The sequence below is a fragment of the Equus asinus genome, chromosome 1, assembly GCF_041296235.1.
Source record: "Equus asinus isolate D_3611 breed Donkey chromosome 1, EquAss-T2T_v2, whole genome shotgun sequence".
NCBI classification, from domain to species: domain Eukaryota; kingdom Metazoa; phylum Chordata; class Mammalia; order Perissodactyla; family Equidae; genus Equus; species Equus asinus.
Window position 1 is genome coordinate 108,230,139 of NC_091790.1, and position 27,386 is coordinate 108,257,524.

The following is a 27,386-nucleotide window of genomic DNA, read 5'->3' on the forward strand; positions in this document are numbered from 1 at the left end:
TAGCCTAGATTTTCTCTTCAAATGGTATTACTAACGTTGCCTTTGGATCAAGTACGGAAGCGTTTGCTAGGTCAAATTTTAAACAAGAGGAGCTTGTCGTTCACACCATCAAAAGGTCCACTAATCCACAGTCCTATAGCTTCTCTTTCCTCCTGAGAAGACTTAGAGTGCTCCTATTTTCTCCTCGTCAAAATCCACTAAGAACCAGAAGATTATTAAAATGCAACTATGAAGGCTGATAACAACTGGAAGTGTTGCCTGCCCAAAGAAAATTTGTATCTTCTTTAAAAAAACACACAGGGACAGCCCTGTGGTGCAGCGGTTAAATGCTGCTTCGGCGGCCTGGGGTTCACCGGTTCGGATCCCGGGTGCAGACATGGCACCGCTTGGCACGCCATGCTGTGGCAGGCGTCCCACATATAAAGTAGAGGAAGATGGGCATGGATGTTAGCTCAGCGACAGTCTTCCTCAGCAAAAAGAGGAGGATTGGCAGCAGATGTTAGCTCAGGGCTAATCTTCCTCAAAAAAAAAAAAGAAGAAAAGAAAACACACAAAATCCTAAGTTTAGGACTCAAATATTCACTGCACAATTAGAGTTTTTTGGCAGAAGTAAGTAGAAAGACCCCTCAGTGTTTCTGAAATTACATTGCATAGATCAGGGGTCAGCAAACTACAGCCCCAAGGCCTAAATCTGGCCCACTGCCTTTTTGTTCAGCTGACATTTTTAAATCATTGCAAAAGAAAAAATCAGAGAAGTATAACATTTCATGACAAGTGAAAATTATATGAAATTCAAATGTTAGCATTCATAAATAGTTTTATTGGAACACAGCCATGCTCGCTCGTTTGCATATTATCTACGGCTGCTTTCAGCTACAACAGCAGAGTTCAGCCTTTGCAATAGAGACTATACGGCTCACAAAATGTAAAATATTTGCTATCCGTCCCTTTACTGAAAAAGTGTGCTGAACCCCGTGCCCACATCACCTCCTTGACATATACATTTGTGCATCAAAAACACTTTTCTCAGAGCTACAAAACAGGTCTGTGTTAGTCACAGAATCATAATTTCATGCCTGTTTTGTAGGAGTTTAGAAAATCTGTTAATTGAATAAATTATGTAAAAATATGAATTGTCCATTAAAAACTCCTGCAATAACCAGACTGCCTTCACTTTATGTGTAGAAAGAGGTTTCTACATTAGAATGACAGCGGCCTTTCTATTTGTCAGACAAGCTAGTATCAAAGGTTATAACGCATAGATGATGCTGCCTGGGTCTCCTTCCTTTCCTTCCTCCTTCTCTCTGTCCTTGTCTCCTTTCTTCACTCCTTCCTTTTCTCCCTTCCTCCTTTCTTTCCAATCTAGCTTCTCCACAGCTCAAAGAGGGGAATGACCACCCCTGCCTGATAAAGATGCCCCTGGAGTTTCAAAGGTCTTGCTTTGCACAGTCTCTAAGAATTGGAAAGAACTGATAGGGAGCAAAATGCTGATGAATTGGTTTAACAAGTCACGGGATAATATTTTCTTGCAGTATCGACCTAGTTCAACTTAATCCTGAGCACGGACTAAATGGCCAATTCAAGAACAATACATGTAGCGTCACCAGCACACATGTTCACAGGGCAAGTGTTACACAGGTGAGTATGGAAATGGCATTGGCAGGCACATAATAAACATATGTTAACAATATAATAATTAACATTTATGGAACACTTACTATGTGGCAGGAACTCTGCTAAGTGCTGTATGTCATTACCTCATTGTACCCTCACAACAAAGCTATAAGGCGGATTTTATTGTTTTCTCTGTGTAGCAGATGAACAAGCCAAAACTTAGAGATATTAACCTGCCCACAGGCACGCAACTAATGGGCCACAGAGCCAGGATTCTAAGCCAGGATTGTCCATGTCATGGGGTAACCTTGTTAAGCATATGAATGTGCCCTTTTTTCCCCACATATGTCTTTTCACGTTGTATACTTTTCTCTCAGATGTGTACAACCTTCTTCCTAGAGCGCCTAAGGCATACCAGGGACTTGAATGAGGTAGGGAGCATTTGGGAGTGTGAGTTTGGGGTTGGTCTAACAGGAATGAAAAAGAGAGAGAGTTAATATTTAGCTTCTAACATCCAAAACCAGATTTCAATTCCTTAGCAAGACAATAGGCTTAAAGGTCAGGCTTTGTCAATAGAGAAAAGGATTTGTCCGGATTCTCTTGTCTCCTCCTTTACTGTATCAAGAACCATGTCTGGAAGACTTGGTCACAGACTTTCACAGAGGCGAGGCCTACGTATCCTGAAAAGCCTCCTCTTGCTGCTCTCAATGGCCTGTGGAGAGAAGAGCAGTGTTAGAATCAGGGAGAGAGATGTGTCCCAATCTCCCTTCCCTGTGCCAATAATCTCGAGAGAAGAGTAGTAGTAGATAGGTGAAGGGAAAGCCTAAATTTGAGAGGTTTCTGTGGAGGACTCTGGGAAGGAACCACCTGATGAACTGCCCTGCGCCAGCATGGAGGCGGCCATGTTGAAGTAAATTCAGAATGCAGCATGGCTAGGCAGGGGGACGGCCTCACTTCAGTTCCCCTAAGGAGATCAGTTCCCACATGGGATATTTGGGGTTGAGGGGAAGGGGTGTGTGCTATGGACATGAGTTTAGAGTCTGGCTGAGGAATTTGCCGAAAGTGTTCATGTCCAAAGTATCCTCAAGGCCCAGGGAAGACCAAGGCAGGGTCGAGGTGTTAGCTAACAGAGGGGTGACCCAACCAAGCCAAGAGAGGAGACCACTCTCGCCCTTCAGCTGCAGACACATGCAGAAGACCCTGGCCATGGTCTAGCCACAGGTGGTCATCAGTCCAGGATGTGGCTCTGAGGATCGCACAGTCCTCCAGCACAGGCCCTCACATCACACTCCTCCCCAACCAGTCCCTTAAAACACTTAGCACCGTCTGGAAGAGGGGGGCCCGAAATCCCACAGACTGAGCATTTTTTCCAAAGAAACAGAATATTTAAATCTAAAGAGACTATTTAAATTGTTGAGTTGAATTAAACTATTTAATTAAACTAAAGTATAATTTTCCCCCACTAAGAAATACCATGGGGGATTATAAAGGATGTCATATGGGTTATAGAAACAAAACAAAAACCACACCATTTTTCTCAGTCAAAATCTGAGCATGGTGCTCTAAGCCTTGCATTCTACTGCTAGTGTATGTAAATGGAAAAGCTATGGGCAAAATCTTAGGAAAGTCAAACATTTTCACATTCTTCCAGCATATTTCTGAGCTGCAGGGGGGGGTAAGAGGGTATATCACATGTTATAGTAAATAATAATAATACCTTTCTCATTAAGTGGTTACAAGAATTGAGTACTTAGAACAGAGCCTGACAAGAAGTGCTGTGTCGTCTGTATTACTCTTTTCTATGGTAACCAGAGTGGATACTGTTGGCTGACTCCCTGGCATCCGTATGTCACTTTCGTCCACTGGGTAGCAGCCACATAGTAGGTGGGACTGAGCCCACTCCCAGCTCCAGGCGTGGGCCCTGATCACTGAATCCATCAGAGAAATCCAGGCTCTTGTCCGTGATCGGCCCGAGGGTGGGCAGAAATCCTAAATCAGTTCAACCAGCGTGAAGGCTGGCGCTTCTATTTGATGTTGGGGCGGAAGCTCTCTCTTTCCTTTATATGGCATCAGTGAGCGAATTTGTGATCTGAAATCACAGCAGCCAATTTTGGCACTATATTAGCTCGGATGTATTAGTGGTTCTCAGAATTTCTGGTCTGAGGATCATTTTGCACCCTTAAAAATTATGGATGATCGGGGCTGGCCCCGTGGCCGAGTGGTTAAGTTCGCGCGCTCCGCTGCAGGCGGCCCAGTGTTTCGTTGGTTCGAATCCTGGGCGCGGACATGGCACTGCTCATCAAACCACGCTGAGGCAGCGTCCCACATGCCACAACTAGAAGGACCCACAACGAAGAATATACAACTATGTACCGGGGGGCTTTGGGGAGAAAAAGGAAAAAATAAAAAAAAAAATCTTAAAAAAAAAAAAAAATTATGGATGATCACAATGAGAGCTCTTATTTATGTGGGTTATATCTATCAATACTTACCGTATTAGAAATTAAAACTAAGAATTTTAAAACTATTAATTCATTTGAAATAACAATAAAAAGACCTCTTACAGGTTAATATAAATAACATAGTTTCAAATGAGAAAAAAACCTAAATTTTCCAAAACAACAACAAAAAAATAGAAGAGTGGCATTGGTTCTATATTTTTGCAAACCTCTTTAATATCTAGTTTAATAAAAGACAGCTGGATTCTCACATCTGACACAATCAATCTGTTGTGATAATGTACCCTCCAACCTGTGGAAAACTCCACTGTGTGCTTGGGAGACAGCGAGCGTGAAAAAGGCAAATAATATCTAAGTATTTGTATTAGTTTCCCATTGTTGTGGTAACAAATTGACACAAACTTAGTGGCTTAACACAACACAAATTTTTTCTTACACTTCTCAGGTCAGAAGTTCAAAATCAGTCTCAATGGCTAAAATCAAGGCGTCCGCAAGGATGCTTTCTTCTCGACACTCTAATGGAGAATCCATTTCCTCACCTTTGCCGGCTTGTAGAGACAGCCCACGTTCCTTGGCTTGTGGCCTCCTCCTCCATTTTCAAAGCAATATAGTGTCATCAACCACTTCTCTGACTCTGCTCTCCTGTTTTCCTCTTATAAGGAACCTGTATTACAATGGGCCCAGCCAGAAATCCAAAGTAATCTTCTCATCTCAAGATCCTTAGCTTAATCACATTTGCAAAGTTCCTTTTGCCAAATACGGTAACATATTCACTGATTCCAAGAATTAGAACGTGGACATCTTTAGGGAACCATTATTCAGCATACAACTGTATTATGAAATTGGACTTGACCTCAGGGATCCACTGAAAGAGTCTTAGGGACCTTAGGGGGTCCTAGTTAACAACTCGATAGAGATGCAAAATAATAGTGGTTTAAACAAAGTGGGAGTATTTCTTTCCCGTATTACATTTAGGGCACAAGCAGTTTAAGGCTCTCAAGGTCCACAGTGTGAGGGACTCAGAATCCTTTCCTCTCCTTGTGTCTTATCCGTATAATTCAAGATGGTTTTGTCTTCAAAAGTGTTGCCTTCATCTGTGTGATTCAAAGTGACTCATTTCCATGTCCAAAATCTATCCAAAGAGGAGAAGAAAAGGATGAAAGGAGGCACTCCTCCCCTCTCTAAGAGGAAGACTCAGAAGTTGCTCACCTCCCTTCTGCATATCTCCCGTCCCATCCAGATCGCGGCCGGTTCTGATCGTGTGGCCACAGTCAGCTGCAGGAGGACTTGGGAAGGTGGCCTTTAGCTGGACCATCATGGATCTAGCTAAAAATCCTACTGGAATTGAGCAGTCTCTACTCAGTTCTCACGAGGAAAATCTAACCTGATGATGGAGATTACTGAGGCCAGCAGAGCCGAGAAATTCTCAAAGAAATGAAGTCAGACCAAATCTTACCTGAAGCCTACCTCTAAACTTTTCAATTGCATGCGCTGTTACTTTTTCTTTACGTTAAAACCTATTTCTTTTGGGGTTTCAGTTACTTGCAGCCAAAAGCTATCTACTTCAGTAACTATATAGTATTTTTCCAACCGAAAACTGGGAATACAGGGTGTTACAAGTTCACATGGACTATAAGGACAATGAGAGAGATGATTTAAAATTGGAACCATTGGGCCAGCACTGTGGCCTGGTAATTAAGTTTGCATGCTCCGTTTCAGCGGCCCAGGGTTTCACCGGTTCAGATCCTGGGCGTGGACCTAAAACCACTCATCAGTCCAAGCTGAGGTGGCGTCCCACGTGGCAGAACTAGAAGGACCTACAACTTGAATAGACAACTATGTACTGGGGGGCTTTGGGGAGAAGAAGAAAAAATAAAATTAGAGCCATGGCAAAAAATTGAGGGGAAAATGGTCACTAGTTTTAATAGTAATTCTAGTTGTAACACAGGCTCCTTATTCGCTAAAAATCCAACCATAACATTTTTTCTGAGAGACCTTGAGCACTATGGATTAATGAGTATAACTTCTTCACCTGGAAGGCTGTAAGACTATAACAGAAGATGGTATCATTCAACACAAAACTAAGGATGTCTTACTGGGGCTGGTACAGGGTCTTCATGGTATCAGGAACATTGGCTCCTTCTATCATAGTCTTCTTCCCTAGAGTGGTCTCCTGTGTCCACATGATCCAAAATAACTCACCACCACATCTGAACTCTCCTCGGCAGGAAAAAGGAAAGGAAAATCATTCTCCAGCCCTCTAAGGGGCATGAATTTTTGTTGAGGAAAATCATCTATCACTAATCTTTTAGATTTTCCAAAAAGAAAATAACATAAATAAGGGTAATCGTTTACATAATTAATTTTCCACTTTAAAACTATGTTTTATTCTCAAAGGTGAAAAAAAACCCAAAGCATTGAATTATCATAGGATTTTGGGAAATGTCGAGGTGAAGGCACATTTTAGACAGTCAATCAGCATTGGATGGATGGATGATAAGAGACAAATCACAGCAAACTTGTTAGAAAATTGCATCAAAAGAGTGAGATGCTGGGGCTGGCCCCATGGCCAAGTGGTTAAGTTCGCATGCTCAGCTTCGGCAGCCCAGGGTTTTGCTGGTTCAGATGCTGGGTGCGGACATGGCACCACTCGTCAGGCCACACTGAGGTGGCGTCCCACATGCCACAACTAGAAGGACCCACAACTAAAAATATACAACTATGTACTGGGGGATTTGGGGGAAAAAAGCAGAAAAAAAAAGACTGGCAACAGTTGTTAGCTCAGGTGCCAATCTTTAAAAAAAAAAGAGTGAGATGTTGATTTTTGTTGTATGAACCAGGTATCTTGCAATTGGTACTCCTGACATTCACAATAGATTTGGGAATGTCCAATTTACATTCTTGGATGTCAAACTTTTCCCTTTATAGACACAGAGAAAAAAATGTCTAAGAACTTGAATATGAGGAAATGAGTTTTCTCAAATTAACAGGAAAGAAAGGATAAGGACAAAAATGAATATTTGCAGGCAGGAAAGGGTTAACAAAGGGGGTCTTAGCCTTCATTGCTAAGCCTGGTCTCACCTAACATCTCAATGGCATGCTCTGGAAGAGGACGAAACTTTATTTCTGACATTGTTTTGGAGAGCAAAAAGACAAGCCAATGGGACCAAAGACAATTGGGAGATTTTTCCAGGCTCTATAAATGTTCAAAGAAGAAGATGACATTTGGGATTGAAAGCTCATTTAAATTAAATGTAAGGATATTCTAGCTAACAATTGTGTCTCTGAGGTATGTAGAATTCACAATAGCCTCTGATCCTGGCTGCCTTTCTTTGCTGGCTGAGCTTGGATCAGAAAGGTGTCAAAGTAAATATTTTTCAATGTTGCTGGAACAAAAGAGAAAAGCCCTGTGGGAATCATATTTCTTACTTTTTAAGATAGAATAATGCAGCACTAACTGCAAATACCTAGAAGTCAATTATTGATTAGCATTAGTGAATTTTGTTGGAAAATATCTCCTCCCTTTTCAATAAAGGGAGTCATTTTTCCTTCACTTTTGTATCCAACTGCCCATGATTTATGTGTTCTTGCCCTCGCTCTTTCTAAAATTTTGATTACACAGTAAAGAATACATTAAAGTTGGCAGTACTTGCCTATTCAATCTCTCCATAATGAATTCAACAAACACCCAACGATGATAAATAGTAATAACACTAGGACAAGTCGTTCTTAAACTTACAATGGGTTGCATTACTTAGAAAGGTATAATGAATCAAAAGATTGTGAGTCAAATCTGATTTTCTCGTAGGAACAATGCTGCAATAGCTCAGTGAGTTTGGAATCAGATGCCTGATGCTATACTTTTTTTTTTTTTAAAGTGACCACAGCATCACATCTAATCAATTCTAAATTATATACCTATGCACTATACAATAATACACTTTTTAATGTGTACATAAGTTAATTGCCAATGCAGTCCAATAACCAAAGTACAAGAATTGTACATATTTAAGAGGGCCTTTGGAGAGTTTTGGCAAGATGAGCAGTGAGGTTCTGAGGGAGCAGTGGAGCACACCCAGAAATGATTGTGTCTTGGGCTCAGGTGACAGAGCGGTTCCTGGGACATGATCTATGTCAAAGCCCTTCATTCAGCCTCACACACTAGAATGGGGAGGGCCTGAGGGTGGGCCACGAGGAAAGGAGAGAGACTCTGAGATCTTAAATATTTAGTTGTACCAGATGGTATCTCCTTTTACCCAAGCTTTGGTTGGTTCTGGGAACCTGCTTATACAGGGTTTATCTACTTGGTTCATTTTAGCTACTGTTTGCGTCTGGTTCCTCTGTTGGGCAACAGGAATAGCAATGACTGCCTGTCCTATGAGCACATCCAGAGGAGAAATGGAATTTTTGCCTTGCTCCCACCAAATCCTTTAAAAATCTTCAAAGGTCAGTGTTATTTGAACAGACAGAAAAGGTAAAAGATTATCATAGTTTCTCTTCTTAGCTAAATCTATTGACAAACCAAAAATTCTATCTTAAAGATCTCTTGATTAGCTTTGTTGGGTTGACAAGTAAATTTTGGGGTAGTAGAGGGGGATTTTCATTTTTATTCTATATATTTCCATAAAATGTAAAACTTTTTTTTCTTACAATGAGCGTATGTAACTTTTGTGCCAAAAGAAGTAAACATAGAAAATGAACATGGTAAGGACAGTATAGAAATGGATTGACTTGGGTCAAATTAAGGGAAGGTAGAAAAGAAAATGAAATAGATATGATAGTTCAAGATCTTGAGTATTGAGTAGAGAATTGAGGGCTTTATCTACTTTCCCATTGGTTTCCACTCAAATTAGATCCATGAGAATTTACAGAAAAGTCTCAAGGGTGGGAAGGAAAGGGGTTTGGAAAAATTTTGCTCTAGGAGGAGCCCCAACTCTGCTCATATGGACCCACAGTGACAGTAATAGCAACACTCTTCCTTCTGGAAGAAATTCTCCAAGAGCCTCAACAGCTCATCAGCTGTAATGATGCTGACCACTTGTGGTTCCAATCTGTGGTTCCAGGGTAAGGTCATAGCACAAAAGGAAGTTAACACAGGGATTCAATGATGAAAACAGTATTTTCAGAAAGTTAACTTGGTAGCTGCATATAATATGAATTAGAGGCTACAGTAGTAATAGGGAAAATCTCAGGAGAAAAGGTGGAAAATAGCATTTATTGAGCACATACTATGTGCCAAAAACTTAAATTTCTTACTTAATTTAATCCTAAAACATCCCCTCCCCTCCAGGATAGGAGTTATTATTCCTGTTTTACATAGAAGGAAATAAAGAAGGATTAAGTGATTCTCACAGGAAATAAGCGATGAAGAATCAGAACCAGGGCTGAGGTAGCCTAACAGGAGAGGGAAGGATGAAGCCAGGAGACACTGAAGAGGAGAAAGGGGATTTGGTGACTCTATAAGAAAGTCAAAAATGAAAGAGGAATCAAGGCTCGTTCCAAACCCTCAAGGCAGGTTTGATAGGAGAGTGATGTGGACAAAGTTGGGGAAACCAGGAGATGAATTTGTAAGAAAGTCCATTTTCTTTTTAATGTTATCAATACAACTGTAAGGATTTTCACATATCAAGCAATACAGTGTGGTACACATCCTCCTCCTCCTTTTCCCAATCCCACTCTCAAAACCTAGTCACTGTTAACTGCTTCTTGTGTATTCTTTCTCGAAAGCTTCTTCTGCACAAATATGTTCATCCTCTACCAACTCTTATTTACATTGCCTTTAATAGTATATTTTTAAGATAGAGCTTTCCAGATATGCCTTACTCTTTTAAAACTATTTAGTGTTTCATTGTATGGATGCACTGAATTTAACCAGTCTGTCCTGATAAGTATTGTGGCTGAGTTGAATGGGGTTGTTTTTGTAGTGTGTTGTTGCTCTTATTGCTGTTTGCAATTACAAAACATTGCTGTAACGCAAATTCTTGTGCGCCATTTTTTTTACATATTTCTGAACATATAGCTCTAAGATAAATTCTTAGAAGTGGAAGAGTTGGGTCAAATAATATGTAATTTTACATTTTAATAAATGTCTTTCAAATGTTGATAAATATTGTCAAGTAAATAGCGTGTACTAATAAACACGTGTACTCACAGAACACAAGAGGCCCTGGTTCTCCACGTTCTCCTTAGAATGAAAATTTTCGAACTTTTCTGTCTTGCCAGAATGACACCTGAAAATGTGACTGCATTATAGTTTTAAGTTCCTGCGCGAAATTTTAGACTTTCTGAGTTTGAGGAGGTCCAAGGGCGCTCAAAGGGAGCATTCATGTAGGCAGCTAGGGCAGGATTCACATTTGAATAAGTAGGGAGGAGTACAGATGCTGAGAAAAAAGTTCTCTGGAGGACTGAAAGTAGAGTTAGAAAAGCAGGGGAAGAAAACTAAGCCCTGGGGACCAGAGGTGATGGCCAATAGAAGAAGAATCAGCCGTAAGGAGACTGCTAAGAGACGAGAGGATCAAGAGAACTTAACATTATACACACAGCAGAGGAGAGTTCCAGAAAGGAAGTGAAAAGTGTAATATGTTGCATCAAGAACTTGGAAAAATGGCCAAAAAGGAGCCCTTTGATTTGGCAGATAAATGAAAACAGATTAATTCAATCTTACAATTCGGATGTTGGGACTCTTGTGGACAACATCCATGTTAGAAACCTTTACTGTTTACTGGAAAATTCTACCATGATGAGGCTGGTGCAAAACCCTGCCAGCTCTTTCAACTCCCCCAAAGATGAAGTTGGCTCACTTCCAAAACGTTAAGTAACATTGGCAATAAAGTGAAAGGTAGTGTCAAAATGACCAGGCTGGCCATCCTATCCCAGTGTACTCTGCACACCCATTATTTTACTGGGAGTCCCACCTCTAAGATGAAACTTGCAATGGGAGGGAGGCCTGGAATGATGAGGACAAAAGGTTATATTGAGGAAGAAGCCTTATCCTGCTACATAATAAAACGAGTTGAAATAACGATACGCAATAAAGGAAATGTGGCCTATGTTTGGAAAGAGAGTCATGAACCCCAGGTCACTATTTTCACATTTGTACAAAGTGTACTTCCTGCAGTGTTTCATTATCACCTCCCACTCCCTTCTTCAACCATCCCCGACACCCCCATATCCATCTGAGGATGACTCGACTCCCCTAAGTGGCTCTAATCCAAACTATTCCAGAAAGAGTTGCTACTGGATTGTAGTCTACAGAATTGTTTCTTCTTTTCCCTTTGCACTCTTTTCTAAATCAAGACTCAACTTTGACCAAAATAAAAGACACTAGAAAGTTTAATTTGCTTCTGCTTGGTGATTACTGATTTGCTTTACTCTTTTCTCTCCATTCTGAAATTTGAGTGTCTGTCTGGTGTCTGGTCTCATCGTGACACTAAGGCGGATTAAGAGAAATTCATATTAAACTGGGAATTATTTTCTTTGATGGATTGGAATCTTTTTTGGGTCAGTCTTTATGAAGCGCAAAAGAATAATTGTCTCATTTCCTAACTCCTCAAGAAGACAGAAAAAATGCTCTGTATGGGAAAATCGGACTTTTGAAAACGCAGCCTGGGGTCTACTAGAGAAATCGGTATAGTCTGAAATCTAGACATAACAGTAAATCTAGGGTAGGCAAAGTTTTGTTGTTCTCTCCACGACCGAGAAATTTGCCTCCTGATGTAATTTCTGCCCGTTTTGTCAATGATGTCTAGAGATGCATTATACCAGGAAATTTGTTTTGATCAATTCAGCCAAACACTCGAATGGTCAACTCAGAAGAAGAAAAATCAAATTAATTATTTAAATGAGTCCACTAATTGTTATACACAGATTGACATAACTAACAAGTCAATGTAGCTACAATATAAAGCCTGCCAAATCTGCTTTATAATTTTTCATATTTCCTGGCTTTTGAGAATTTGATGAAAACAACGGACCATATACTCTGAAAAATTCACACTTGCAGGCTCACACACCTCCATTTTCGCAGAGCTTTAACAGAGGCCCTGAATACTAAGCACAGATCCCTGGGGATACCCAGATACACACTTCTGTTATTTTTAAATTGAGTTTGACTCACAACAATTTTATCCAGAGGCTCTTATTTACAGTAGAATTCAGTACAGTTGGGAGGCCATGCCTTTTAGTGTTGTAGAATAGGGCGATCCCAGGCTACTAAAACTAAAAACACCCATCTCAAAAGTGTTATGAGTCACAACACACTTGAGTTATGACCTCGCCTCTGAAACAAGCTTGTGGATGGAAAACTTGGTTGTTTAGAAGAACATGGACATCAAAAATCCCTGACTTTTCTTTTTTTACAAATGCTAACTTTCTTCTTAAATTAAGCAAATTTCTTCCACCATAAATGAAGAATAGAACAAAAAAGGATTTTATCTCAAGCCAAATTTGTAACTGGGGTCAGGTTAAGATTTCAGCACAAATTTGAAACTGTGATTTTCTTTTTTTTAGGAAGATTAGCCCTGAGCTAATATCTGCTGCCAATCCTCCTCTTTTTTTGCTGAGGAAGACAGGCCCTGAGCTAATGTCGTGCCCATCTTCCTCTACTTTATATGTGGGACACCTGCCACAGCATGGCTTGACAAGCGGTGCGTAGGTCCGCATCCGGGGTCCAAACCAGTGAACCTCAGGCTGTCAAAACAAAAAGTGTGCAAACTTAACCACTGCACCACCAGGCCAGCCCCAAAACTGTGATTTTCTATTAAAAGAGAGAGAGGTAATTCTAGTCTTTCATATTCATGCCTTAAATCAATGTGTTTATTTACCCCACAGCCTTCTTGAGCACTGGCTACATTCCCAGCACTGTGGTAGGCACGATGGGAGAAAGAGAGATACAAATCATGCATCACATAATGACAATTGGTCAACAACAGATCCCGTATCCAATGGTGGGCCCATACGATTAGTACCATACAGCCTAGGTATGTAGTAGGCTATACCATCTAGGTTTGTGTAAGTACACGCTATGATGTTCGAACAACGATGAAACTGCCTAACGACGTATTTCTCAGAACGTGTCCCTGTTGTTTAGCAGTCTGTAACTGTGAATAAACACGGCTATCTTCAGGAAGTGGGAGAACATTGAAAAACCAAGAGAAGTATTTAATTCAAGCCATCATGTCAATTATAAGGATACAATTTGACAGGTGAGGGGGCCACCCCGTGGCCTAGCAGTTAAGTTCGCATCCTTCGCATCCTCCGCTTCCGTGGCCCAGGATTCCCTGGTTCAAATCCTGGGCATGGACCTACATACTCCTCATCAAGCCACACTGTGGTGGCATCCCACAAACAAAATAGAGGAAGATTAGTACAGATGTTAGCTCAGGGACAATCTTTATCACTAAAAAAAAAATTGACAGGAGAGAAAAAGATTGATTTTCTAGCATTTGTGTGTCAATCAATAAATTTGTTATATTAAGGCTCAACTGTTATTGATATTTCTAAGAGTGCTAGGGCCAACCTGGTGGTGTAGTGGTTAAGTTCGCGTGCTCTGCTTTGGCGGCCTGGGGTTCACAGGCCCGGTCCAGGGCACGGACCTAGCACTGCTCACCAAGCCATGCTGTGGCAGCATCCCACATTAAAATAGAAGAAGGTTGGCACAGATGTTAGCTCAGTGACAATCTTCCTCAAGCAAAAAGAGAAAGATTGGCGACAGATGTTAGCTCAGGGCCAAACTTACTCACAAAAAAAAGACAAAGAAGGAAAAAAATAGTTTGCTAATGTGTACCAGCAAAGCTTTACTCCATGAGACTTGAGCTAACCTTTTGAAGAATCTTCCTTATCTTGTTATTTGAGGAAAAACTTTTTGCTTTTTTTTTTTTAATAAAACAAATATTCACCTGATGGCTAACACTGAAAAGATCAGTAACACCAAATGCGGGTAAAGACGAGGAGTAAGTGGAATTCTCATACATCGATAGTGGGAATTTAAATTGGTAAAACCAATTCTGGCAAACAATTTGGTGGTTTCATATAAAGTTAAACATATTTCTATCCCATGACACAGCCATTCTCCTAGGATTTTACCCAATAGAAATTAAAACATGTGTCCAAAAAAGACTTGGACAAAAAAGTTTATAATCACTCCAGACTGGAAACAATGCAAATGTTCATCCAAAAGAAAATGTACAAATTTTGGTATATTCATACAATGGAATACTATTCAACAATAAAAAAGAACAGCAACTAACACACATTAACACAGATGAAACTCCAAAATATTATGTAGTGGGACAGAAGCTACACACAAAAGAGAGCACACCGTATGTCCCATTTATATGAAGTTCTAGAACAGGCCAAACTAATTGAAGATGATAAAATCAGAACAGAGGTTGCCTCTGGGGGTTGGCTGGGATTGACCGAGAAGAGGGCACGAAGGAATTTTCTAGAGGACTAGAAGTATTCTATACTTTGATGGGATGGGTGCTACATGGGGTGGTGGGTAGACTAATGTCCCCCAAAGACATCTGTGTTCTAATGCTCCAAACCTGTGACTATGTTATTTTATATGGCAAAAAGGACGTTGCAGATCCGATTAAGAATAAGGGCCTTGAGATGGGGAGAGTATCTGGGTGGGCCCAATCTAATCATACGGGCCCTTAAAAGCAGGGAACTCTCCCCGGCTGTGGTCAGAGAGTGAGACTGACAAGAGAAGAAAGGGCAGAGAGATGTAACATCGCTGGCTTTGAAGATGAAGGAAGGGGTTATGAGCCAAGGAATGTGGTGGTCTTCAGAAGTTAGAAAAGCTAAGGAAATAGCTTCTCCTCTAAAGCTCCCAGAAAGGAACACAGCCCAATTAACACCTTCATTTTAGTCCAGTGAAACCCGTCTCAGACTTCTGACCTATAGAAGGATAAGATAATAAATTCATGTCGTTTTAAGCCACTAAGTTTGCAGTAATTTGTTCCAGGATCAAAAGAAAACTAATACAAATGGGTATATGCATTTGACAAAACTCATCAAAATATACATTTAAGATCTGTATATTTTCACTGCATGTAAATTACTCCATGTTGTGGATTGAGTTGTGTCCCCCCCCCCCCCCCCCCCGCCAAACGATACATTAAAGTCCTAATTCCCAGTACTTCAGAATGACCTTATTTGGAAATAGGGTCATTGAAGATTTCATTAGTTAAGATGAGGTCAACTGAAGGAGGATGGGCCCTTAATCCAAAATGACTAGCATCCTTATGAAAAGAGGGGATGTCAGACACACAGTGACAGCACCATATGGTAACAGAGGCAGGGGTTGGAGCGACAGAGCTGCAAGACAAAGAATGTCAAGGATTGACAGCCACCACCAGAAGCTGGAAGAGGCAAGGAAGGATTCTCCCCAATGTCTCAAAGGGAGCACAGGCCTGGGACACCTTGATTTTGGACTTTCGGCCTCCAGAACTGTGGGAGAATAAATTTCTGTTGCTTGAAGCCACCTAGATTGTGTCACTTTATTAAGACAGCCCTTGGAAACTAATGCATACCCCAAATAAAAAAAGAAAGAAAAAAAATCTGCAGGAAGAAGAAGAAATCAAATATTACAGATACAGCTGAAGTCCTTTTCATAGTCCTCCCCAGTAAATTTCCTTCCTCTCCCGCAGAGGTTAACTACTCTCCTTAATTTCTTGTTTATCATTCCGTTGCTTGTTTTTATACATTTGCTATATATCTGTGAATCATAATCATTTTTACATACTTTTAAACTTTATATAAACAGAATCATATTGTATTTATTCTTTCACAGTTTTTTTTCTCTTGATTTGTGCTTATCAGATGAGTTCATGTTGTTATGTGCAACTCTAAGAAGTTAATTTTTATCATTGTATGGAATTCCACTTTAGGAACAAAGCGTAACTTCTTTACCCATTGTCTTATAAATGGTCATTTAGGATATTCTCTTTTCTTTCCCCACTATTACATACAAACATTGCTGCTATGAACATTTTTAAAATCCCGTCAACGTTTCTTAAGGATATATAATTAAGATTAGAATTGCTGAGGCTTAGAATATGTGACAAGAAGATGTGACAACTTGACAGACAGTGCCAAGCTTCCCTCTGAAGTGATTGCCCCAATTTATACTCACAATGGTAGTGTAAGAGTTCCTATTTCTCCACATCCTCTGTGACTGTTGGCATTTTCAGGCATTTCAGGGCAAAAGAGATTTACCTTGAAAGAAATGAAGCTTAGGTTTCAGGACCCTTCATTTGCTCGGTCCCCTTCAAAAGCCCCATAGCTAATTTTGTATGTGTAATTTTGGATTCTTTTTCTTAAAATGAGCACCATAAATTGCCTAGGCTTCAGGCTTCACCAAATCTAGTTCCACTCCTCTTGATGATAGCGTGAAATGTATCTCGTGGTTTTAATTTACTTTTCCCTAATTACCAGTGAAATTGAACGTTTTTTCATATGTTAATTGGCGCTTCAAGTTTTCTGTAAATTGACAGTTCGTATTGAGTTTTCCCCTTTCGTCTTATTGATTTGTAGGAGTTCTTTATATATTCTGGACATCAATCCTTTTTAAGACTTAATTGGGGCAAATATCTCGTCAAGTCTGGAGTTTGTCTTCACTTTTGCTATAGTGTCTTTCATGTTTTAATTTTAATAAGCTAGGATTTATCAATATTTTCTTTTACGATGTGCATATTTTTGTGACTTGTTTAAGAAATACTGTTATCCCAGGGTTATAATGGTATTCTTCTTTCTTCTAAAAGTTCAAAAATTTTGCTTTTTACGTTTAGATCTTTAGTCAACTTGAAAACTTTTTTGTATGTATAGTGTGAAATTGGGTTCTAAATTTTATTTGTTCCATGTGGATAGCCAGTTGTCTTAGCACCGTTTATCGAGTAGCCCATTCTTTCTCTACTATGGCACAATCAAATCATATGTCAAGTTTCAATATATGTTTCCAGGCCTTCTGTTCTGTCCATTGGTATATTTGTCTCCCATAGCACAAATAGGCACATAATTACTAAAGCTTTGTAATATGTCTTTATATCTGGGAGTCTCCTTACTCTTTCTTCTTCAAAATTGTCTTGACTTTCTTGGTCCTTTCTGCTTCTGTTCGAGCTCTAGGACAAGTTTATCCAGATCTATGAAAAAAAGTTTAGATTTTTATAGCAATAGCATTTAATGTAATAGATTAATTTGGGGAAAACTTCTTTATGATAATGAGCCTTCACGTCTATGAAGGTGTATGACTGTATATGTTTCTCAGGGTTCTTTTTCATCCCTTAATGATGTTTTGCACTTTCCTCCATAAAGTTCTTACATATCTTTGGATAAGATTTGTCCCAACTTATCTTTGAAGATTTTGTCGCTATTATCAGTTGTATCTTTCTTCCCATTAAATTTTCCATTTGGTTATTGGTAGTATATAGAAATGTTTTTTATTTGTCTTTGTTCAGCTTGTATCCTATCAACATGGCAAAATTCTCATATTTAGCCTAAAATTAATCATTGTTAATGTGATCCATGGTTCTGAGATTCTATCTTTACATACATTATTCTCCAGTTCTTTCAGCGACCAAACCTAAAAACACAATTTCATCAATACACAGGAGTTCTGAATAGATGCCATACATTTATTAAAACAATAAAAAGCAGTATTATATGCTTTAAATGATGCTACAGCTAATTCAGTTACACGGTTAGTACGTGTTTAAGCCAAATTAAAAATACAAGTTAGAACACTAATTTAATTTAGAACGTTAGTTTAGAACAAACTCTAATGACTTGTATAAATTCTTTTGGCATTGTGTTGTGTCAAATAAAATTCATTCATTTAACTGTCATTCAACCAGTTCTGTGATAGATTCATTCTAGGTCCTGGGACTACGTAAGTGAATAAGACAGTCAAGGTTCCCGTGTTTCTGCAGCTTTCATTCTAATGAGGGAGCCAACTGTTAAACAAGTAGTCGCAAAAATCATTGTTTACTTTAAAATTAAGATGTTATGTTAGAAAAGTACAGGATGCTATGAGAGAATACCACAAGAGGAGCTAATTTAGACTGGAGAATCAAAGGGATTCTCTCTAAGGAAGCGATGTTGAAGCTAAGCAACAAGAGGGAGGACGAGAGCACTGAAGCAAAGGAAACAACGCCTGACAGGAGCTGGCAAATTCAGAGGACTAAAATATGTCACTGTGGCTGGAGTGGAGAAAACAATGGTGAGAGAGGGGCCAGATGAGGTCCAAGAGCTTGGCAGGGGGGTTTCATGCAAGACTTTGGAGGCCTTTTATCCTAAATATAATCCTTATCTCCATGAAGAGGACTAGCATGAAAAGATCGTTCTGACTACAGGGTGGTGAAGAGACCAGGAGGGCTAAGAGAGGAAGCGAGCAGTGCAACAAAAGACTCTTGTGTGAGATGGTGGTGGCTTAGCCGAGGGAGACAAGAGTGCAGATGAGAAACAATGGCTTGGTGATATATTTTGGAGGAAGATTCAACAAGACATGGTGATGATTTAAGTCACCAAGTCCCTTGGTGATGGATGGGTTGGCTGAGGTTGGGGAGAGTGTTTGCCAGAGGAAGTGGCACGGATGATTCTCAGGTTTCTGACATGAGTAGAGGCGGATGTTTCTTTACTGGAATAAGGAAGACTGGAGATGAAGCAGATTTGGGAGGAAAGATCAAGAGTTCAGATTTGAATGTGTCACGTTTGAGATGCCTGTGGGGCATCCAAGCAGAGATATGGGGTAGGCGGTTAAATACATGGATGTAGAGGGCTGGAAATAGAAACCTAAAAGTCACTGTGAGCCATGGGACTCTTATTTAGGGCAGGAGGGTAGAGAGAGAAAAGAGAAGGGAGTCCAGGACAGAACCATGGGGAATGCCAAAGAAAGAGTTGAATAGAGGAGGGGTTGGTGAAGAAGTATGAGATGAAACATAAAGAGAAGTGTGGTAAAAAAAAAAAAATTTAACTATTTTAAAAAGAGGGGATTTCCAGGAAGGGTGGTCAGCGGGTCAAATGCTAAGAGGTTAAGTAAGATGAGGATTTAAAGTATTCATTGGCTTTAGCAACATAGGGTTTACCGCTCTTAGCAGGAATCACGGTGGGGGCAGAAATTAGAGTGCAAACAGAGGCCTGTGGCCTGGAGTTGGGAGAGCTTCCTAACCAGGGCCTTTATCATACCATGAGATAACGTAGACACCACTCTCCTGCAGTTCCGGAGAGTTCCATGTGTCACTCAGCCAAGAAGCAACACCTCCCAACCTCCATGTAAGCTGGTACACAAAATGTCAGGGAGATAACCCTTGCTGAGATATTTTTTCTTTTGCTTCCATGTACACATCTGCTGTACAAATCTCTTCAAACCAATGAAATCCACGTACATACACAAGTACAATGACTGGTATAATCTCACAAGGAACTTGAGGAAGCTGTTTTCATCATCCCTTCTGCCGGTCGGAGTCTCAAAGGTCAAGACCACATTGGAGTCTTTCCATTGTTGTAAAAGTTAATGAAAGTTAATTATTAAAGTTGAAAGAGCGGTAATTTCTTCACTGACTTACGTAACCTATATATATATACATCTCTATACATATGGATGCATTCAGAGCCTATAGACCTAAGTGGATGGAGACTGTCTCTTAGAACTGGACTCCTTTATTTCAGAAATGTTTCACTGTTGCTGAGATGTCTCACTGAGTGTGTATCAGGTAGGAACCAAATTTATGATCATTTTACTCAAACTGGCTTTCTGTTTCTTAAAAATGGTATATTTTCTGACCAAAACCTATTTAGAAGTTAGTGTTGTGTTCTTGAGTCCATTCCATGTGCAGGAATATTTTGAATGATTCCACTAACAATAGGCTAAAAATGTATGTCTGGAGCTCCAGCGACATGAAGTAAATATTTAAGTAGACTTTGATTTGACCTAGTAAATGGTTATATGTATTAAGGCTTAAATAGCCTTTTTAAAGCTAGCAGAGGTTTTTACCTTAATTATCCACATAATTCCTTTAATTCTGCACCTAAATCTGACTTTATAAGTAGACCATCTGTTCTGAAGTTTGGCAAACAAGGCAAGATTTTAGGAAAGATTCTTCCAGGAGATAGAATCATCTGTTGGAAGGTGTTGAGAAAGGCCTTTTGGTCCAGAAGTAAGGGAGTTATCTTGGACCCAGAAAGTCCAAGAAAGGAAAAGAGAGGAAGAGAAAGGGGAATAAAAGCAAGTAGGATAGACACTGAAAAAGGAAGAGAGTTAGAGAAAAATTGTCATCGGGAAGTCACAGGGGGCCATGTGCCACGAGTAATATTAAACCATGCGGGGTATTTATCTCATAGATTACCAAACCTAACAAGATAGAATTTGTTTCATTCTTTAAATGTCAAGAAAAGATCATGTAACATTCTTTAAACGTGTGAGTAAGAAACAACTTTTTAAATCGTTGGACTAAATAATTCTCTTTTCCAAAGTAAATTTGTCATTCAGAGAAACAGTGTAATGAAAGTTGGCCACATAAAGATCATTCCTACCCAGAAATTAGGAGGAAACTACTTGATTTCAGAAACAAGTAGTTTACAGTGGGTTAATGCATATCTTGCCTCCTCCATGTGGATAAACTAATAAGTAAATATATAAATAAATGAACAAATGTGTCAATATCTACTAAATAGCTCATATTCAACTTAGAAACAAAACACCTTGCAAAATGAGAATGATTTTTTTTTAATTGCTAGAATAACTAAGTAATAACTTAGGCCTGCTTCTCTTCATAACGAAGGTCTTTGCTTCTCGAAACAAAGAGAACAGAAGAGCCTCCTCTAGCCTCCGTTTCACTGTGTTGGGAAACAAAGGGGGAGAATAAACCAGTTCATTTCAAGGAAATTGAGCTCCAATCTACCCAGACTCACGTTTTGTGTAGGTGATGTTGACAGTAAGGGCATGAAGGGAGGGACTCTTATGCTCAAGGGCAAGGGAGCACTGATGGTGCCTCACCTGAAGCCCTGTTCTCTTGCTTTGTCTCTCTTGGGGATCAGGGCTAATGGGCCCCCCAACATCAACATGGCAGAGAAGAGTGTATATTAGAGAGGATCACTCATAAGACCCGGTCTGTCACTTGCTAGTTGTGAGAGTTGGGAAAGTCATTTATCTTCTCTGATCTCAATTTCTTCACCTGTAAGTTGATGATAATAATGCCTACCTTCTCTCTACTTCACAGGATAACGCTGAAGGGGAAAAAATGGAAGTGCTTAGAAAACCTCAAAGCCTTATAGAAAGTCCAGGGCTTCTCTTTTTTCTTGCGTGAGCCTACTGGATCTGAAACTCCTTGCTATGGTGTATCTTAATGTTTCTCTAAAGGTTTAACCTTTTGACCAACAAAGTCTTCTGTTCCACTTTTTGGATCACTATCCCTTGAACATGATTTGCTCATTCCCCACTGCTTTCTCATCACCTCTCCCAAATTTATCTGTTCTTTAGGGTCTAACTCGAGACCCACAGTTCCTTCACGAAAGCTTCCTCAACACCAACCCACATTCATGTCCCTTCTTCCAATTTATTGTCTGTACCAATCATTTTGGACGTCACTCCCACATATGTAAACTTTGGGTTTTAGGACCATATCATTTATCATTTATATATCATTTGTTTGTAGTTCAGTTTATTTCAACAAACCTTTCTGAGCAATTACCATTTTAGAGGTACTACTCAAATGGGGAAAAAAACGATTACGATTTGGGCCTTGCCCTTGGGGGACTGAGTCTTACTGGGGAGAAGAACTTGTAAACAAATAACGACGATATAATCTGTACGCGATAAGAACATATACAAGGTTTTTACAAGAAGGAAATTATTAACTTTTTCTGGGGGATTCCAGGACAGCTTTCTAGCATCTTCTTATCTTACACAATTATGTGAGGAGCAGAGTTCCTGACAAACAATAGGCCGATTAATGCTTGGTGAAGGAACAAATCAACGATCAGGGACAGCTGAGTATTTTTAAGGATGAATTGGAATCTACCAGGTGTTGGAGGAGAAGAAGCCAGATAATGAAAACAATGTGTGCAAAGACATAGAGATGGTAAATACCATGATGTGTTAGGCAGCTGCTATAATTGTGAAGGAGGAGTGGAGAAGCTTCCGACATAAGCTGGAGCCCAAATATGAAGGACCTTGTATGCCATGCAAAGAAGCTGAGATAGGTAGATGCTTTAAAATTATGTTAAAATAAAGGGGTAAGAATGGAAAATCGCTAATTCTGCTAAGCTCAGACTAAACATGAAGTCACAGAAAAGATGGCAGCGCTAAGATTTTCAGACAGGTTCCAGCTGACGTAATAAGAGCCCTACAAGGAAGGTAACAGCATCCCCTTTTACCATTAGATAAAGTAGGGCTTGAAGCACTTGCCCAGAGCAATACAATGTCAAAGCAAGGGTGTGAAGCCAAGTCTATTTAGCTGCCAAATTCTCCCTCTTTTCTGCTGCACGTTCTAACTAAATTAAGTTTGACTTAGCTTTTCAGCCGTATGGCTTATAATAATTGCCAAGAAAGAGTTGTCAATAATCATAATAAATTTAGTGTCTGAACTAAGATTAAGATAGAACTGAGCTAAGTTCCTGGAAGATGTCGTAAGACCACTCTAAATTAAATAAGTCACATAGACTTCTTGAACAAGCAGTGTAAGACATATGTGATGTTCTTGCCTCTATGGACACTAAACTAGAGCTGTGTGAATTAACTAAATTATTTTGGCAAAAAGAAAAAAATCCAAAACCTTTTCCTTTAGCCAGCCTTCGTTGGGACTGCCTGGAGGAACTGCCCCCACACCCTCAGACCCTCGCCCCACTCTCATCACCTTGAATCACCTTCTACGTCAGCTTCTCCCCTCTTTCCGGGGAAAGATGCTCGCTTCAAAAACAGTGTGGGTTTGTGAGAGGCTGATAGCCTTAAAGGATCATCACTAAAGGATAGGGAAAAACAGGAGTGTTTTTCCCATTCTAAATGATAATGAACCCATTTATTTCTCTCAAAGAAAGAGCTATTAGGTTCAGGGGCACCTCAACAATGTAGTTTAATTAATTAATTACCCTGCTGTGTTTCGGAAGTGACGGAAGCACACAGGAATCACGGCATTTAACTAGAAAGTGTTGCCTGCCCCAGCCTCTGACTCCTTCTGACCTCTCTTCATCAATATCTGTGCTGGTCTCCTTCCCACTTCCCTGTGCCACCCCCGCCCAGTTGTCCCTGATCACCACTCTGGCCCTCCGCGATTCAGAGGCCATCATCTCCCTGCTTCCAGTGAGCTTGACACCAACCAGAATGTGGGATTTACATGCCCCTGACTTCTGGTCCCTCTTGGGCTACTGGGTGAGGTTTCTCTCAAGGTGCTCACTGGAGCAATTATTCTGCTGGTTCCCCCATCTCTCGCCCAAGTATAGCTATCAAGACACGGCTCTATTTCCTATTGTCCAAGGACCAATTCATGAAATAGGGCTGGCTTACCTCCAGTTTTCCAGAATGCCACAGGGGTATTTTGAGGTCCTACTGAGGGGTGGGGTCATCGAGAGCCCACCTTGTGCAAGAGTGGTGGAGCTATCGACTGTGACTGGGGAGGGGCCGAGACACGCTCGGCACACCTACTTGCCTCCTGTTTCAAATTACCACTAATTAAAGAAAAATACTAGCGTTGCTTCTGAGCATCTTGGTTCATATTAGTTGTTTCCCAGCAGAAAGGGCAGACGGCTGAAATACTAGAACACTGAATAGATAAATGCTGAATCGGATCCATAAGACACTTCTCGGTGGAATGGGGCAGGCAGAGTGGAGGTACTCAGGCAACCGGAAGCCAGGCACTGACACCCAGGGCTTGGCTGCAGGTTGAAGATGGATAAAACTAGTGGGGGAGTAGGGGGAGGGGTATGCAATGACCAACCTTAATCACTAGAAATATCAAAAATTTATTAATAAGCCAAGATAGTTAAATTGAAAAAACTGAACTTCAGAAAATAATCCCAGGATTAAATTTCTGCTCAGAAAAAAAAAAAAAAAGCAGAGAAAGACAAATGTGTATGACTAAGCCCCAGGGCCAAGATGTGTAGGCATATGTATGTATATGTATTTACGTATGTCTATGTATGTAATAAATACAAATCTCATAAGTCCAAAAAATTCAAAAGACACATCCTATAAAGGAAATAAAAGTGGAAATGCATATAAACAAGTCTTAGAGTTCTAAAATTATTAGGAGGAAAGGTCCCTGAGAATGAATTTCAGTCGCCCAAAAGCCACTGATACCCCAAGGAACCCAGAGAGAAATTTAAGGCATGAAGATAGAACAGGAAAAGGCATATGTTAATATGGGTGTAATATTTGAAACTGGAATTGCGATTCTAGGAACCCAGAAAAATTTTTCCAAGAATTTCTGGGGAAAAGGTAACTTGTTCAGGTTTTTTTTAAAAGTTAAGAAAAATCACTTTTGAATTCCTAACTAAACTAAGTCATTCTCAAGAATCCCAGAAATGATAAGATGGAGAATGACACGAATTTACGACTATCTGGAGGTTTTCTCAGCAGGGGCACCACTGGGTGGTTGATTCGGTGGCTCAGATTATTGGTTACACATGGAATATGAGGCAGCATTTTGGGATCAGGAGTGGCAGCAAGGGGGAAAACCCCCCACAACGGAAATGTGGCCCCGAGATCTCTTGCTCTAAATTCTGGAAAGATTTCTGAAGCTTCCCTAACTCCTGCCCTTGTGCTTGGGTTTGAGGAGGAAGCATTTTCCAGGCTGTGGCAGGAGGGCCAGAGCTCAGGCCTTTGATCCAGCTGGAGGTATGATGGAGCCCTCTAAAGAGCCAGTCATGGTCACCCTCAGGGAAGGAAGCTTAATAGAAGTGAAGTTATTTCTGCCATCATTGGCACTGGCAAATAAATGAGACCACGACTTCACAGGAGAAAACACACAGCAGCAAAAGGAAGAAGAGAAGTACTTTCAGGATCTTTCTTAAGGAAGAGGACTGATGAGATTACGTGAACAACTTGGTGAAAATAGGAGTAAAGCAACAAAATAGTGGAATCTTTTTTTCTGTCTGCAGTAGCATCTGATAGAAATAAAATGCACATTAGTTGAGTCTTCTTCCTCCTAAGGTTAGCTACTTACTGGATTAAAGCTGTTCTTGAAAGATACTCCAGACAGCCTTTGCAAGAGATCTAAGGTGTCGAGAGTCATTGACGTGGATTAGATCTTAAGTGTTAATGCCCCAACCATATTGCTGGTAGTTGGCAAATAAGGACAAAAATCTGAGGTATGTACAGCGATGAGTAAGCCAACTCCACTTTGTATACAAGTTCTTCTGACAATGGGGAGTACTGTATGAGATATGACACTATTAGTGACATATGACACCTGGAACTGGGGGTAGAAGGATAGGAGAGGGAAATAAAGATGAGAAGCACAGAGGGCAAGCAGCTTGGGGTGGGAGGAGCCTCAGAAAGAATAGCAAAGGGGCTTTAATAGGCATAACAAAGCTTGAAGGGACTCCGAATCTGCAGGTCAAGCCACAGCAGTGGACAGAAGCACTATGTCGTGTCAGAGAAGGTCAGTAGAGAGGACTTCAGAGGAGGCTGGGGAATGGGGTGGGAGAGAGAAGGGAGTGGTCAAAGAGAGGTCAGATGGGACCAGAAGCGGATGCCAGCATCTTATTCCTCGTTATAACTTGAGCTCTGCAAACTTGCTGGAAATCCCTCGAGTATGAGAGAGCACCATGCAAGGTACAGTGTAGCCCGAGATGATTCCGTCAATAATTGTGATTGAAGTAGAGATCAAAACTCTGGGTGGTATGGGTAATAATACAGAACCGTGATTAGAGGGAAAAATGCTAACAGTGAGCTGGAACGTTCTTCAATTCTGTTCACACTGGACAATAGAGAAGCTGCATGTTGTAGAAGAGAGAGCAAAGAAGTCTGAAAACAGAAGTCGCATTTTTGACACGCTACCAGCTGTTTCTTAAAGAATTGTGAGGGCTGAATAGGTAACGTGCATAATAAGGTTTTGCAAAATTTATCTTTTTAGTAGAAACAGGATTGAGAGAAAAACAAAAAATGTAAACATCTTGTGCAGAAAATGCAAATAGTTAGAATAATAAATACCATTTAGTGGATGCCTATAGTGTGCTACGCACGCTGCTAGGTGCTTTGAAAACACTCTGATTTAATCTTCACAATCACCTTGAAACTTGAGCGCTATGATCCTCATTATACGGATGAGATTCAGAGAGATTAAATAAATTGCCCAAGATCTTTCCTTAAAAAGGTCTCATCACTAGTGAACTAAGTAACCAAGTAATAGTTACTTTTTTGCCATAGTTTCCTCAACTAGAAATTGTAAAACTCTATTTAACTCCCAGAAACAAGGGGAAATTACTTAAATGAGCAATGTCTTTGAATTTCACGAGTTAAAAGCATTTTACAAGGTATCACAAAAATTCTGATGAGTAAAATGCAACAGCCTTGACTGGAGTTAGGGGCAATGAACAGACTTTAAATCTGACCTGCCCAGTACTTCAACACCTTAACTTTGGAAATGTTTCTAGGAAAAAATTTTAAAGTAAATTCCTGTTCTTGATGAGACCTCACCTTACAAGTAAAAAATGCACTCACCGATTAATAAACTGAGTCCGTTTCTCTTGCTTTCTGGCCATCTTTTAGAAATAGATAAAAGCCCTTGTTTGCTTACCCAAAGGAGTCGTGTCCAGCTCATTGGAATAAAAAGTGATATCGCTGTCGCAAAACGCAATCTAGGTCCCTTAATCCTGCCTCTTTTGATCTCAAAAGGTGGTAACATTCAGTTCGGAGCTCACTCATCTGTAAATTGCATCACATTATCTCTGAGTTATTTAAGAAGCCAGCTCTGTTTGGTTTCAGGCATTTTAACCTGCTAAAGACAAGAAGAAGGGTTTGCCACATAGTTCCAAAGGTCTTCCACTTGCCACAGCCGTCAGAGGAAGCAAAATGATCGAGCCCTTTGGGAATCAGTATGTTGTGGCCAGGCGAGTGTATTCTGCAAATGCTTTTGGGGAAGAACATAAGAAGAAAGAAAGACGTCATAAGACACCTCTGGATCATCTCAAACAGTGTTGTAGGTAAGATATTTTTTAAGGTACTGCCATTAGGAATAAATGAAGCAAATTTATTTTTATTCCTTTCTCCTAAACTGTCAAGCTTTCAAGCTCTCCTTTCTGGCTCTAGCCCATAGCCTTTCGTGTCTCTTTATCTTTGGTTTCCAAACCTCCTACTCCCTGCCAAAGCTGGAAAGGTAG

At 40.2% G+C, this 27,386-nt stretch overlaps 1 protein-coding gene across 1 annotated transcript in view; it reads left to right on the plus strand.

Moving 5' to 3' along the window:
- Positions 1-19,650: 19,650 nt before the first annotated feature.
- SLC26A3 (solute carrier family 26 member 3) overlaps positions 19,651-27,386 on the plus strand; it is a 35,392-nt gene continuing 27,656 nt past the window's right edge. Inside the window, exons 1-2 of the mRNA XM_014831938.3 lie at positions 19,651-19,783; positions 26,992-27,209. Coding sequence (XP_014687424.3) covers positions 27,079-27,209 — 131 coding nt within the window. The 5' untranslated portion in view covers positions 19,651-19,783; positions 26,992-27,078. The remainder of the gene's footprint in view (positions 19,784-26,991; positions 27,210-27,386) is intronic.